The 15,687-nt window shown below is 29.2% G+C and overlaps 1 protein-coding gene across 1 annotated transcript in view; it reads left to right on the top strand.

Annotated features, from left to right (window-relative positions):
• LOC142329347 (uncharacterized) overlaps nt 1-15,687 on the top strand; it is a 206,642-nt gene that overhangs the window by 181,394 nt on the left and 9,561 nt on the right. The window contains exons 4-7 of the mRNA XM_075373843.1: nt 912-1,010; nt 5,590-5,792; nt 8,103-8,253; nt 13,690-13,793. Of these exons, the coding sequence (XP_075229958.1) occupies nt 912-1,010; nt 5,590-5,792; nt 8,103-8,253; nt 13,690-13,793 (557 nt within the window). The remainder of the gene's footprint in view (nt 1-911; nt 1,011-5,589; nt 5,793-8,102; nt 8,254-13,689; nt 13,794-15,687) is intronic.

The following is a 15,687-nucleotide window of genomic DNA, read 5'->3' as shown; positions in this document are numbered from 1 at the left end:
ATTTAAAAAGTATAAAGCTTACAATAGTTTATACTGAAAAAGAATATAACTATGTAATGTTTTTTAGTAGTTTTATGATTCTGTGTAACTTGTCCACGAGAAGTTTACACTGTTAATTATTTTAAAAAGTAAAATGGTAATCGTATTTTACCATTTGATTAATGAAAGCTGTTATAAATATAATTAATTATTAAAAAAACTTAAGAGAAAATTTTGAACTAATTCATCCAGTAAAATATCTTTAGTTGTAATGCCTAGCGGTTGAAAGAGTTGTGTATAATACAAGTAAAGATACTATGTAATCTTTTCTGTCAAGATGTTTTGTCAAATTGCCACATTTGATTTTCTATTTCTTTGAACCTTTATTGACTCACAGTGAGTTATTTTTTCTGGTATGCATAGGGATATAATGGGTAAGGATCAGGCAGTTCTTGAACATATCCCTACAATTGTTGCATGCACCAAGACCTGTCATTACGTTTAAGAGCAGGTTTCTCCTGCAGTTTAAGAACACAGATTACTTGTGAAGCAACTCCCGTATATATATATATATTTGGCAATATATATGTAATAAATCAGTAATAATATGCAAAAGAGTAAGATAGATGACCACAGATATGGTTTTTAAATGTTATATCAATCAAATAAAAAAAAAGATAAATGAAATTAAAAACAAAATAAAAAAGTAAATTAGTTACTTTTGCTGACAGTTGTATTGCGCTTTGAGTGATAGAAAATGCTTCCTGTTAATAGAAAAAATTCAAAAACATTTATTTATTTTTATATCCATATGTTAGTATTTTGATGTAAAGACTAAAAATTTTTATAACATTAAGTTTGTTACAAATTACTCGTTAAGGTTTTACTTTAGTCATGTAAAATATGTAAATTGTTAATTTTTTTAATTTCAGACTCTGTGGAAAGTGAATATGTTCCAGAAGAGCAGCCACAGTTTACATACGTTTCCCCTACAGGTTACATAGACCATACTGGAGTCTTTTATGTAAATAGTAAGTAAATAAAAGTATTTTAGTTATCTAGTAATTTTAGTATTTTAAAACTATTATTACTAAATAATACTTTATTAATATAAAAACCTAATCGTCTAGATGACGATATTTGTAAAATGAAATTTGCAGTCTGATTTTTTACATAGCTACTGATATTTTGAAATTATCTTCTATGATATTAAGTGCTTGATTATTCAGATTATTAGCATAAATTAAGTACTGGTTTTACACCTATGAAACCTCCCTTTCAAAAAAGAGATTGTCATAAGCTCTACTTCTATGAGTCGGGAGGTGGTAGGTTGATTTTCTGTTTTACACACTATCACACTATTATGGTTTTGATTTTCATTTCTATATAACTGTAGATTTTTCTTTACCACTCAATAGGCAAGAAGTTATTTTAATTTTATATATGAGGGTCATTCAGAAAGTTTTAGGTCTGACATAGAGGTAGCGCAAATATGACTAAATGACTATGATATTTGTCAAGTATGATCTTGCACAACTCTGGTTGCTGCTGCAAAATTCCACGAGCTACACTTCAAGAGCATCGATATGAGCCAGATCGGCTCCCTGTGATTAATGCCAATTCCCAAACCTGAAGAAATGGTTCACGGGATGACTATTCACTTCAAATAATGAGGTCAAAACTGACAGTCTCTTATTTTTGAGAGTCATGCAGTATACTGAGGGCATTAAAAATATGGGAAGTCATTTGTCTTAACTGTATTAAATGTAAGGTGAAAAATTATGTTGAAAAATAAGAAAAAATTCTGAAAAATCCTGTGTTTTCTTTGTCAGGCCAAGAATTTTTTATCAGTCTTCTAATGAATTTGAACCGCCAAAATCCATCGGTTAGAAAATAAGTTTTCTTGTTTTGACTCATTCCTGCTTTTCATTTTTATAATCTTAAATGCACTACAATAGAATACTAAGAATTTTTTTAAAAAGTTTTACAAGGTTTAAATTAGATGTATGTTTATGATGAGAAAGTTAATTGGATTTGTGTCTAAAATTTTTCAAATAAAATAAAATAACTCTTAATTTACTTAGTTTGTTTCATTCTGATGTAATAATTTTTATGTGCAGATAGAAAACTTCAATTACTGGAGGTCTAGATAACATTGTGTTGTTTTTTTATAAACTACAAAATCTTGTTAATAAATATAAGCATATGACCCACGTATTTGTATGTCAGCAAGATTTACAATTAACATTATCACAAAATCATCATTTACACAATAAAAAAAATGTTAAAAAAAGCTGTTGTTAGTTTCAAATTTTTTTTTGTGTGTGATAGTATAGTGTAAAAGCTTTTGAAGTTTGTACATGACAATATGAAATGGATAATTTGTAACGAAAAATGTTACAAGTAACCAGGAATTCAAACCCAGGACCTTCCGGGTAAAAGCCTGGGATTCTATTACTCTGATATAGAGGTCATAGTTATTATCAGTAAAAACACAAACTTGATCACTGTCGTACATTGCGGCTGCAAAAAAACAGTAGTCCAAAGAGAATAAAGCATTTATACAGTTGAATTAATTGCCAGGAAAAGGAAAATACAATAATTTTATACCCTGGTATAAGATTTACTGTATGGCCTCCTGTGGGCAGTTTTTAATTAAAGTTCACTTTCAAATCTATATGATCAGATGTACCCAGCTTTACATTTCTAACGCAAAATTACCCCAACAAAAATACAAACAGTTAATGCTTCAATAAATTATCAACACACCTATCAGTGTTGCTAAGTTAGCAATTTGATCAGTGAAACCCATAATGTAATAATTATACATAAATGAGGTTGAAAAACATAATATCGTCATTATAATAATGTTTTCTTTTATATTCGTAAACCTTCAGCAAATGGTTAGCTTCCATCCTGTATACACCTATAACCGATTAGCTTCCTCAGCCATAGCAATCATGTACTTGAACTGAGTTCTTTTGTAAATTAATTTTCAAGTTCAGACCTTAATTATTAAATTTATTTTGCTTCAGTATAATGAATAAAACACTATGAAAATTCATGAAGTTTGGCTTTATGACTTTGATATCTCTTTTTTAATTTTATTAAATGTATTGCAGAAAAAATCGTTCAGTTTTAATTTTAATTTAGAATTAATTATTTATTAAAAAAAAAAAAGAAAAAAAAATTATTTATTTTATAGTATTGTGAAATTACTATATTTTCTTGTTACTCATTTTTATGTTTTGTTTTATTTTAACGCTGCAAATAGAGTTTCCAATTCTGTTGGCATAATACAGAAATCTGTTGTTTTTTGTTGCATTACCAATAATGCAGATCATGTATTTTTACCACACTGCAAAGAAAGGTGTTTGACCCATTCATTGTTTATGTGTGTGCATGTTTGTGTTCAGGTTTTACTGTGCTCAAATGGGTGATTATTTCTAAATACTGCCAAAAGTGTTTTATCACATCATAATAGTTTATTTATTGTGAACTAGTCTAATTCCTTCTATGTTTCGTGACATTTTTTTTTTTTATTCATACCTTCATGAGTGTTGTTTTATTGTCTGTTTATTTAAAATCTTCTCTCTGATCAGTTTAATCTTTTTTTCATTTTTATAAGGAATTGTTTTCCTCCCTTGTGAATAAGATTCAATATATGTTGGTTGAATGTAATGGAAAAATTATCAACGTACAGTAAAAACCAATGAGTTGCAAAAATGATATTGTAACATGAAAATTGGGGTTGAAAATTAAAATTGCTGTGGGTGTGTTACATAAATTTTTATGAGAGTTGCCAACTATTATGATCATAAAAGAAAATGCTTGTCTTAGAAGTTATATTGTATGAAACCCCTTATGAGAATAGTTTAGTTCTATATCACATTCAAACATGATGTTCTTTTTGTGAATGGTGAGTTGAAATTTATTTGCAAAAAGTCTGAAAGATTATGCATAGAAAGATGGTTATTTTTCATTTGTTTTCCCTGTATTTGTTATTTTTACTTCATTAACAGATAATACACCAAATTAATATTTAAGTACACACATTTATTTATCTATCTGTTTTTTAAGTATTTAAAAATACTTTTAATTATCTATTTCAATATGACGACCAACTCATGCTTGTTAAGTGCAGAGACCTGTAGACCTCCTATCTCTGTGCCAGATTGCAACTAATGTACTAATGAACAAATACATCACTATGTATTTGTTACTTTGGCAAAATAAATCTATGTCATCATCTTGCTAATAACACTGGGACTGCTTCTGCCTTATTTAAACACCACATTAATGTTCTGTTAAAAAACAAATAAAATTTACTAGGCTTGAGGATTGTAGGAAAAATTCAGAACATTATGTTTAGGATGAACAAAACTATTCAAACTCTTAGTAACTTACATGCTGTGCTTGAGGGATGTGTGCTCTGTCAGTTTTCAGGGGAAAATTCATAACATATTCTTTGGGATCTCCTTTAAGCTAAGATATTAATATTATTGTAGGTAGTATTTTTTGTAAATTACAAAAAATAACTACAAAATAAGGTCAAATTCATTCAAATTGCCATATTTGCATGTATATATGTCAAATTTTTCCTGAAAAAAAAAAAAGCTAATCTAAAAACAATAGAAGCATATATAAACTGGCCAAAATTATGTAGTGTAACTTTAGAAAATTACCTGAAAGTTATTTATTATTTTATATTATTAATGCTTTGCTTATCATTTGATCAGCAGTTTCATACACAACATTTAATTATAGATTTAAAGAAATGTGCACTTACATGACAGGTGCATTCATTTATTACATTTTTAAACAATACTCTGTATTCAAGTGAGTGATGAACATTTCGTTATTGTGAGGGAAAAGAGTATGTCTTACAGAATGGGTACTTAGAAGTTAAGAGCCGTTAATTACACACTAGAACTTTGCAGTTGCATAGCAGAAATAAGGTTTGGTATCTAGATTAAATAAAAAAATAAACATAATAGACAAGAAAAAACTTCAACAAAAGTTTTCTCTTGAAAGATAATTTAAATTTTTGTGAGTAAACCAAAGCACTAAAAAATTAAAGAAAAAGAAATTTAAAAAAATTGATTTTTAAAGAATGGATATGATGAAATATTTATCTCAGTTATAATTAAAAGTGGTATGCAATTAGGATAAAAAAAGATGACTTCATTAGTTCAACATCATAATGCACGTGACACCAATAGTGATGTGTGAATCCTTTATGAAACATAAAGGATTATTGAAACAACATGGTCTCTCAATATGTGATTTGCAGTTAATTTTTTCTTTTTAATAGTTTGGTTTTTATTGTTTATAGATTATTTTATCCACCTTGAAAATGTAAGCCTTAAAGTGGGTTGCATCTGATATATACTGATGCATTTAGGTTGCTCCATCCTGCATACTGTAAATACTAGAGATGAATTAATCTGTATTTAAGGTGAAATTATAAATTATTGTGAAAATTTTCTATAGAAATAATAAATTTTGACAATTGTGAAGGAAGGTTACGAGTTACAATTCTGTTATTTACAATTATATATTTATTTATAAATTGATTTAAAAAAAAAATTTGTATATATTTTTTTGCAGGTGGTACCTATGAATTGTATGACCCTTACAGCGGCAATGTAACTGTGGTAGTGGGTCCAGCACCTCAATACCCACCTCAACCCGTCCTGGCAGCTATGCCATGTCAACCCGTCCCTCTGACTCCCCTTGAATGGTTCAACCCACCCACTCCTTGGGTCTGTCCTTACAACAACCGGAGAAAGCGATATTCCACTGACTCTCAGGTATAGTCTTATGTTTATAATTTTTTTTGTTAATTAGTGGCTTTTTATGGGTAATAAAAAAAAGAATCCTTTGCAAAATATTTAACTGAAAAATGCAGTAGTAGAATATTGTATTACTTTTGAGTAGCAGATATTATTAAAAATATTAAATAAAATAATTAATTCCTACTTTAATAGACAGATGTTATAATGTTTTGTTATTTTTCTTTTCTTTTAATCTAATTTTATTTATATTTTATGATATTATTGGGCACTAAAATTTATTTTAAAGGATTTTTTTTTGAAAATGAACATTTATTTTGAAACAAAGAGATAAGTACATGTAAGCTATCAAAGTGTTGTCCATTGTTGGCTGCAAATTTACAACTTTTTTCCATATTTCTGGTAAAAGATAGGTGCCTCGTTGGAAGAAAGACTTTTGAGGCTATCCATGAACCGAGCCATTTTTAGATATTTTCAGAAGAACTGAAGTGCTGGTCAGACAGGTGGTTCTGCATGGATCAAAAAATGTGAAAATCAGAAGGAGCAGCGTATGGTGAATATGGCATATTCACCGTAGAACATCTATCTACCTCATCTATCTGAGCAGTTCTATCAGTTTCCTTGAGTTCTAACAACAATGTGGCTGAACACTGTCATGTTGGAAATCACTTGGTCACGTCTTTTGCTGTATTCTCGTCATTTCTCTTTTAATTCTCTGTTTAATTGCACTAGTTATTGTTGGTAATTGTCCCTAGTAATGGTTTTTCTAGATTTTAGCAGCTCAAAATAGACCACATCCTTGTGATCTCACCAAATACACAGTAATACCTTCAACTGATGGATACTTGACTTTCCTGTTGATGTTGATGGTTGGCCAGGCTTGCAGCATGATTTTTTGCACTTGGGATTATCTTTATGTATCTATTTTTCATTGCTAGTGACAAAATGATGCAAAAAACTCTTCCTTATTTACTATTGAGGCAGCAGTTCACACGTGAGAACTGACATTTGATGTTCCATCATGGAACAGCAGTCAGGTGCATGTTATACTTTCTGTATCATTTTATAAAAATTATTTTTTTGATATGCTCTGCGACAACTGTACAAAGATTATTTTGCAATCTGTTCAATATTCTGCATCATGGGCAGGTACCACCTGTTCATGCGATTAACGTACAAGTTAAAAGGTTTCAGGAATCTGGGTCCAAAATTAGATTAAAAACATAAAAGAGCAACAAAAAGTGTTAGAACCCCAAAAATATTGATTTATATAGTTTGAACTTCTGAAACACGCAATTCAAAAATTCAAAACATTCTGCATACCATTAGCACTGAACATCAGTGAACCACCAGTCTGTTGAATCTTACATAGGTTTTTCTACAAAATTCAAATTGGAATTTAAAGATTTGGTAGCTTGCATGAATTTTTGTCAAGAAATTTTGTAGCTTGTGGATGGTGACGAAAACTTAATCCACCATTTGTTTGTGTCAGAATAGTTGAGAATAGTAGAATATAAAAAATATTTATATAAAATATTAATAGAGTAGTTTATATTGGAATGCTGAAAACCCATTTCAGTTATATGAGAAACCGTCGCTTAGTCCACTATTCGTTAGATCACAGTGTGGTGTCCACGTTTATTTTCTAGCATTATTGGACCATTCTTTTTTCAAAACAACTGAGGAAGCGCTACAACCGTTAGTGCAGTGCAGTGCATTACACAAGTTTAGTCCCAAAAGTTTTGAGGCAAGAATTAGTTTGATTTCCACAAATTATGTGGTTCCAGTAATAAGTCAAACTTGTTCTTTGCTACAAGTAATACTGATCTTGTGTCTATTACTATTTTTAAGAGATTTCTTTTGAACCATGTCATATCCAAAAATAGAATCACTGTTTGGCTGGCCAGATCCCCTGATTTGTCCACTTTTTTTTGTCTGACTTTTTTCTTTAGGGTTTGTTTGAGAGCAGCAAGGTGTATGTTGAGTGACCACAAAAATTAGCGGAACAAACATGAAAAATTTTAAAAGAAGTTGCTCACATTACACTGGCCATGTTACGACTAATAATAGAGAATTTCTGATAAAGGCTACAAGAATACGTAGATTGTAATGGTGATCCATATCAAGTGATACGGAACAAAAATTAAAGTGACATGTCTTAACAGAAAACTGTAAAAAGCATACCTTTAAAATAAAAACTTATTTAAATACAGAAGTTTTAATTTTCCTGCTTCACTGGATGATGAACCCTGTAGTAAATATTTATTTCTTCTTCAATCATTGAAACCAGTAACTAATGTGTTAAAAAAAAGTTTTTTTTTTTTACAGAACTGCAGTGCACAGAGTTCAGAATCTACCGGTCCTCCTGGTAGTCCTCAGGAGCCCTTGGATGAAGGTGCAGGTGCAATGTTCCCCCCACAACCTCCTCCATACGTTTATCCTGGATATATGTTTGGTGCTCCAGTTTACAATATGAATGGTAAGGTTTATTATATAATAAATAATTTTTTTTTGTGGAATTTAGACTAGACTTTAATACTTTTGTGAACTGGTAAATTAAGGTGAAGAAATATATATTTTTATTACATTTATATCTATTATATATATATATAATAATTTTTCTAAAGTCAATTCTTTTAAGAATCACATTCCTCTGTACTAAATTTAAGAACTTGATCAACCTCAGTACAGGACAATAAATAAAGTAGTTTGACACTTGTTTTATTTTGTCATGTATACAAAAACATTTTCATGAATTTCTCGCATCCTCTATTGTAACCCATTTTTCTTTGTTCATGTCAAATTACATATTAAACAAGAATAATAAAAATGTTTGTCTATTTTTTTAAATGCTATAAAAACCTTGTTTAATTTTTTTTTAAATATAAATTATAAAAATCAGTAATTTAAAGTTAAAATTTGAAATTAAAATGAAATATTTTTTAACGTTTAAAATCAAAAATTAAAAGTTAAAAATCAAAAATTACATGAATAGAAATATAAATTAATTGATAAAAATATTAAAATTAAAAATTAATCTAATAATAAATAAATAAGTTAAAATAGAATAAAGGTACGTGTGGTCTGGCTAGCCAATGTTACATTACTAGTAATACATTTACTAGTGTTGTTACTACAGCAACACTAGTAAATACTTGTAGGACTAATAGATTACTTGTGTAATACATTGTAATACATTACTAGTGTTAGATTACTAGTACATTATTTAGGTTAATCAAGTTGTTTAAATTTATATAATAACTGTATAAAAATATATTTTGTTTGGTTATTTATTTTTATAAAATTGATAGTCTGGATATATATAATCAGTATTTTGACATGATACATGAGATTTATTTTTATATTCCCTGAAAGTATTCTATTGTTATTTGCAAGTCAGTTTATTCTTTGTTTTTACTATTCATTAAATGTCTTATTTTATATTTGAATAGTTGTTTTTTTATTGTATTGGATATAAACCTCATTCACTATAAAATAGAGCATTGCTTATACAAAATGGTTGGTACAAAATGGGAAAAAATTATGTATTATTTATTAGCAGTAGTTAACCATTTAAAAAAAATATTGACATTAATAAATTCATTAAAATAAATACGTATATTGTTGTCATGCTAACACCTGAGTTATTTCCTGTGGTGGAGTGGTAACATTCTGGCTTTCATCTTGAGGATAAAGATTTGAGTCTCAATCAGGCACTTCTTATATGTAACAAAAATTCATTATTATCCATCAGTAACTGTTATGGATCATTGACCATTAAGCCATTAAGCCACTAAGTTGTTGCTGTGTAAGGAAATAAGTAAATTATTATCTTAAAATAGTTTTACTGAGGATTAATGAAGACCATCAGATTAGTTGTTCAGGTTATAGAATTTAAAGGTTTTCATCACACAAAACAACCACTTTTACTTATGTAAATAACTTATAACCTGATCTTATAATAACTTATAAAATGTAAAATATCTGATGGTAAATAAAATTTAGTAAATGTAAAAAAATCCTTAACTATACTATGCATACAACAGTTGACTGAAGTTAGATTCGGTAGTTGTGAAGTTGCTACTTATACTGTTTCTGACAATCTTAATATAACATAATAAAAAGAGATGATCAGCATCTGTTCCATGCTATGAATAACATAATAGAGCATAGACTAATACAACTAAAAAATTATAAATTGTAAAACTCTACACAATCTGCTGTGGATTGATAAAAGTATATGATTATTTTTTGTGGATGCAGCCATCTGTAAATTATAATTATGGATTTTGTACTTCTTCAAGTAAATAATAACATATATATGTTTTTTTTTTTTTGTTTAATGAAATAGGAAAGGCATGAAAACTATGTGCCAGTATATTTGAGGTGGGATTTTAAGTGTGAAAATGGTATTTTTTTTTAAATAGACTGTGCTCATGACCTGTAGTACGAGGCTCGGTTAATAAATTTTGCACACTATTGTGCTACATTGAGACAAAAGGTACTATTGAGTTGGGTGTGGCAGCACATGGTAGCCAAAATCCCCCTCTACAAACCTGCGATAATGCATTGAGATCTGTTTACTGGTTTGCTTTCAGTAGCAGTTAATATGGAATCGAGTACGGCCAATATGTCAACATGGTTAAAACAACGCACAGTGATTGACTTTTAAACAGCAGAAAATGTGAATCCTACAAATATTTTTTATTGTTTAAAAGCGGTTTACGTTAATGAAACCGTTGACAGGAGCACTGTGAATAGGTGGGTGTTGATATTTCACAAATGTGGTAAAGCGACAATTGAGGGTGCATCTCACAGTGGACAACCAGTTTTTGTGAACGATGAGAAACATCGAAAGGAGGTGGACGATTTGCTTAAAAGTGACTGGTGAATCACCCAGCAACATATCGCTATTCAGTTAAGCAAATCTAAAGAACGAGTAGGCCCTATTATCGAGCAATTGGGTTTCCGTAAAATCTGTGCATGATGGGTACCGTGCAAACTCTCTTGATGGCTCTTTGCAAGCCTAAGTTAGAGCCTATTCTGCATTTGCCATACTTGTCAGATTTGGCTCCATGCGACTTCCACTTTTTCCCTCATCTCAAAAGGGATCTCAAAGGTAATCATTACACTACCAATGATAAGGTGAAGGAAGCTGTGGTTTCTTGGATCTGAGAAAGACTGCCAGAATTTTTCAGTGATGGAATGCAAAAACTTGTCACATGGGAAAAGTATTATTTTGTATGCATTTGTATCTAAGGTATTGTACTTTTATTAATTTTTTATTTCATTCCAATATTTCTTTCCATTTCCGTGCTATGCATATACATGCAAAATTTATCAGCCAAGACTCGTATTATTACTTTTATTTAAACTATTAAAATTCTTAAGTGTCTGAAATTTTTTAAATTAATATGGAGCATAAATCATTTATTTATTTGTTAATATAAATGTTAAAATATAGCAACTTATTATTTTTTTCAGCATTATGCACCGAGTTAATACATCCCTGGTAGAAACTGAATATGTTATCTGATTTTATTTGTAAAAATTGAATCAAATGAATGATTTTTAACAATTTTTTTGTTTCTGTAACATATATATTTTTTTTAAATGTATATTTTTATTTTATAATTAGAAATTTATTATAATATTTTATAAAAGTCATGATATTTTTATTCTATTTTTACTTAAAATGTATAGGTACAAATTTTATCAGGAATCTTAAATAAACAGATTTTAGACTTCTCTCTTGTGTGTAAGATTTTGTTTCCCTGTTTATGTGTAAATAATTGGTGGTATAGTCATTTGTCATAGATATATTTCAAGAAAAAACCAAAAATATCAAGTTTTTGATAGAATCTATTCACCAAGAATGTATTAATATCTCAAGAAGCTGATATAATCTTCTCCAAAAACTTTTATTTTGATCTACTTCTTTGGTGCTTCTTTTATCAAAACTTGTGGGTAAATTATTGTGAAATAAAATAAAAATTGCTGATAATAATTGATGATTATTGATTAAAGTAATCAAACTTGAGCTCTCTTTTCATTTCTTTTATTTAACTATTAATTTTCTTGTGCTAGAGTGGCAGTATGACAACACTCTTGTTTGACGTTTTCAGCAACAATGTATGCATCAAGAATTCTGTATTGTATTTTTATGAGGAGGAAATGGAATGTTGCCAGTCATATGACAAAAGGGCATCCATCCATTAGCCAATCTGTAACTATTAGATGTTCATGACAGATGTCGATGCAAAAAGCAGTTAGTTCTTGACAAGTTCTATTTGTCTGCACTTACTTTGTACTTTTCACAATTTTTTTTAATATTTAACTAAAAATATTTATACTTGGCCTAAAAAATCATAGAAATTTTTTTTATTTATTGTGTTGTTGACAATTAAATATTTCTTTAAATGTCTGACATTAACAATATAGAAATATAAATTTCAAATTTTTTCCATGTCTGTGAATAAATAACTTTAAACAAACTGTTACACATAATGTAAAAACTTATTTACTGATCTTCGATCTACTTTTTAAAATATTGGGATGAATTATTCACAGTGAGAATTGAAAATTAAGTACATTTTATTTTTTAAAAGTTAAGTCGTATTCTTTCTTTCCAGGTCCAGAATTTTATAATCTTATATAATTTTCATGCTGACTTTCAAGGATTGGTACCTTTCTTTAATTATTCTCCATTTTTTTCAAATGGATTGACGTAAGCAGGAAGATGGTAGCCCTTAAAATATTAAGAGTTCAACAAGGTGTTTGCTATGCTATTGTTAAGTTTGTGCACAATTTTTCAACAATTTGTTTATGTTAGTCAGATGTATTGTCCCAACAAAATTTTCAGCATGATTACTGTACATTCTTTTGATGTCTTCTTATGATTATGTATGCATTCGTCAGTTATCAAACACTATTATTGCTCGTAGGGCTATATCATAGCTAATAATCAGCATTAAATTATCATGACTATGATTTGGATCTGCTAAACACTTTTTCGCTTGGGACCTTCTTATTCTGCTGAGCATCTGTTGCTCAACCAGTAACCTCCTGACATTATATTTTCTTTTCACAAGTAATGATTCATCAATTACAAGTTAGATGTTGTTGACAACTTCTCCCATAACCACAGGATCCAGTAATAATTTAAACACAAAAACCTCATAAATAATTGTTCTGATTTATATTGTCTTTTTGACAAAAGTTTTCAGTTTGAAAGGCTGTGTACATATATAAATTTTAAAATTATAGAATATTACAATCTAGACCCTTATGATCAATTTGAATACAATTGCACATCAATACAGTACATTTTTGATGTCTCCAAATTCTCTCACTTCTTTTATAGCTAAGGACATTCATTGCATTTCTTTGTTTGTAATAAGATACTGAACTGCTGCAAAAATCTATAGAATTAGTTGTGTTGTGGTCTAAATTGTGAAGTTTAAATATTGACTGAAAATTCATTGTTATTACTTGTATAAAAGTAACTACAAAAAATTACGACTTGTAAATGGTGTGTAATTTACTTATCTAACTGAATAAAGTGGGGCTTCTAAATTTGTTTTCCATTTAAATAGATAAGTATTGCGAAGAGTAAAATATAACGTTGAAATCTCTTATATTACTTGAAATCTCTTGTCTAATATCAGCTCCCCTAAGTAATTGTATATAATAGTATTAAATATCTAAGCAATTTAAAACTTTTGTGATAAAACTAATAAAGAGAAATATAAATAAAACAGTTTATTTTAAAACACTTAAAAAAATTATTTACTTTTAAACTACTCTAAAACTTCACTCATTGAAGTTTTCATAGTGGGTGACAATTAATGGAAAAATACCACATGGACAATAAAATTGCAATCTTTCTATTATATTTACATTTGTTCATTTAAAGGTGTGAATGTACAAGGTGTGGTACCACAAACCCCAGTTCCAGTGACTGCTGATTTCACCATGACAAAAAGAAGGAAGAAGAGAAGGAGAAGGCGAAGAGGAGGAGTGAGTTTTTATAATGACATTATCCATTTTTTTATTGTTTTAATCCCTTTACTATAACTGTATTCCATTAAATAATGGAATATATATATATATATATTTTTTTTTTTTATATATTTATATTATTTATATATTTATATATATATATATTTTTTTTTTTATCATATAAAATATTATATATGTTTTTAAAGTAGGGTTTGTTTTTAAATAAAAACAAGTTTAAAAAAATGTTATATTACTCAGGCATAAAAACTACACTTACTTTACTACTTTCCTACATAGCTGCCTTCAATTTCAACATATTTTTCATAGTATTTCACTAGTTTCTTCTTTCCCTCTTCAAGAAATTCTGCTGCCAGTAACTTAAACCACGCAGAAATGTAATTTTTCAGTTCATCGGCATTGTCAGACCTTTGTGATGCAAGCCACTGTTTAAGGTGAAGAAATGAAAGTAATTGATGGGAGCAAGTCTCAGGGCTGCAGAATGGATGATTGAAGATTTTCCTGCAAAGTTTTTCTGATCGCCTCTGTGATTTGTGTTGTGTATAGCCGGGCATTGTCATGAAAAAACTAAAAAACTGCATGATAGCATTCCAACGTTTTTGTTTTTATAGTTCTAAGATTTTTTAGCTTTTTGGAATACATATTAGCATTGACAATATTTCCACAATCACAAAACTTGAAAAGCAAGACACCATTTTTGTCCCAAAAAATAGTAGCCCTAAGCTTCTTTACCAAACAATTTGTTTGAACTTCTTTGGTCTAGGAGATGATGAATGCCACCATCATATTGATGAAGGTTTCATCTCCAGTAAAAATGTGATCAAACAATTCACATCTCCTTCATTTTTGTAGTTCTGCAAAAATCCATGCGCTGCTGGAAGACTGTTTTTCTTATTAATGTCTATTACTATCTTCATTACCTAATATTTTGGCACAATTTTTTTTTTATAGTTCAATTTTTCAGTCAAACTTCATAAATTAAAGATCGTGAACATTGAAGAATTATCAAAGACAATTATTGTGACATTGTGAAGTACCACCTTTTTTTCAAATTTTTTTGATGAATTCATATGTTATCACTGACAGGTCAGCTGGTACGATCTTCATCATCTTTGTTTGTTTTCCCGTCTTGTAATAAACAGCACCACTGTCTTACTTTAGAGCCATGTTTTGATAATATTCAGCCCATAAATTTCTCAAATTTGCCTGTGAATTTCAGCTGCAGAATAGTTATTTGCCATCAAAAATCTTATTACTCATTGTACTTCACATTCAGTGGGATCAGAATTGTAGCACTCATTATAAAGGGAAGAATGTAAACGATTAACAACAAAATGATTAAACTATTGTTGCTAACTGGCTGTAGATTGAAATAAATGAGTTATACAAGCGCCATTTGTTTACATTGCATATGTAGACAGCAAATTCAAAATGGACTTTCTATAAAAACATGCTTTGTATATACCAGGAGAGTAAATATGAAACTGAATTTTTGTATAGAAAATACACGTTTATTGTATGAAAATGATAAAAAATATTTTATTCAGAATATTGTCACAATCGGTATCTATACATTTTTCCCATCTCTCTGACAATTTATGAATGTCACGTCAAAAAAACTGTTGCTCTTGTGAGGCCAACCAATCATCGAGCCATTTTCTTACATTTTCATAAGAAGTGAAGCGCTGTTCAGCAAGTGTATGTCCCATTGATGCAAATAAATAGTAGTTGGACGGAGACAAGTCTGGTGAGTAAGCAGAAGTATTTCAATCGTTTCCTTGACTGGTTTTGCTATGTGTGAATGTGCATTATCATGAAGCAAAATCACTTTGTGTTGCCTTTTTGATATTCTGGTCGTTTTTCACGCAATGCTTGATTTAAATCTGTCATTTGT

Source organism: Lycorma delicatula, chromosome 8, assembly GCF_047948215.1.
Source record: "Lycorma delicatula isolate Av1 chromosome 8, ASM4794821v1, whole genome shotgun sequence".
Taxonomy (NCBI): Eukaryota; Metazoa; Arthropoda; class Insecta; order Hemiptera; family Fulgoridae; genus Lycorma; species Lycorma delicatula.
The sequence above is the reverse complement of the archived record's forward strand: the minus strand, read 5'-3'. Positions and strand labels throughout refer to the sequence as shown.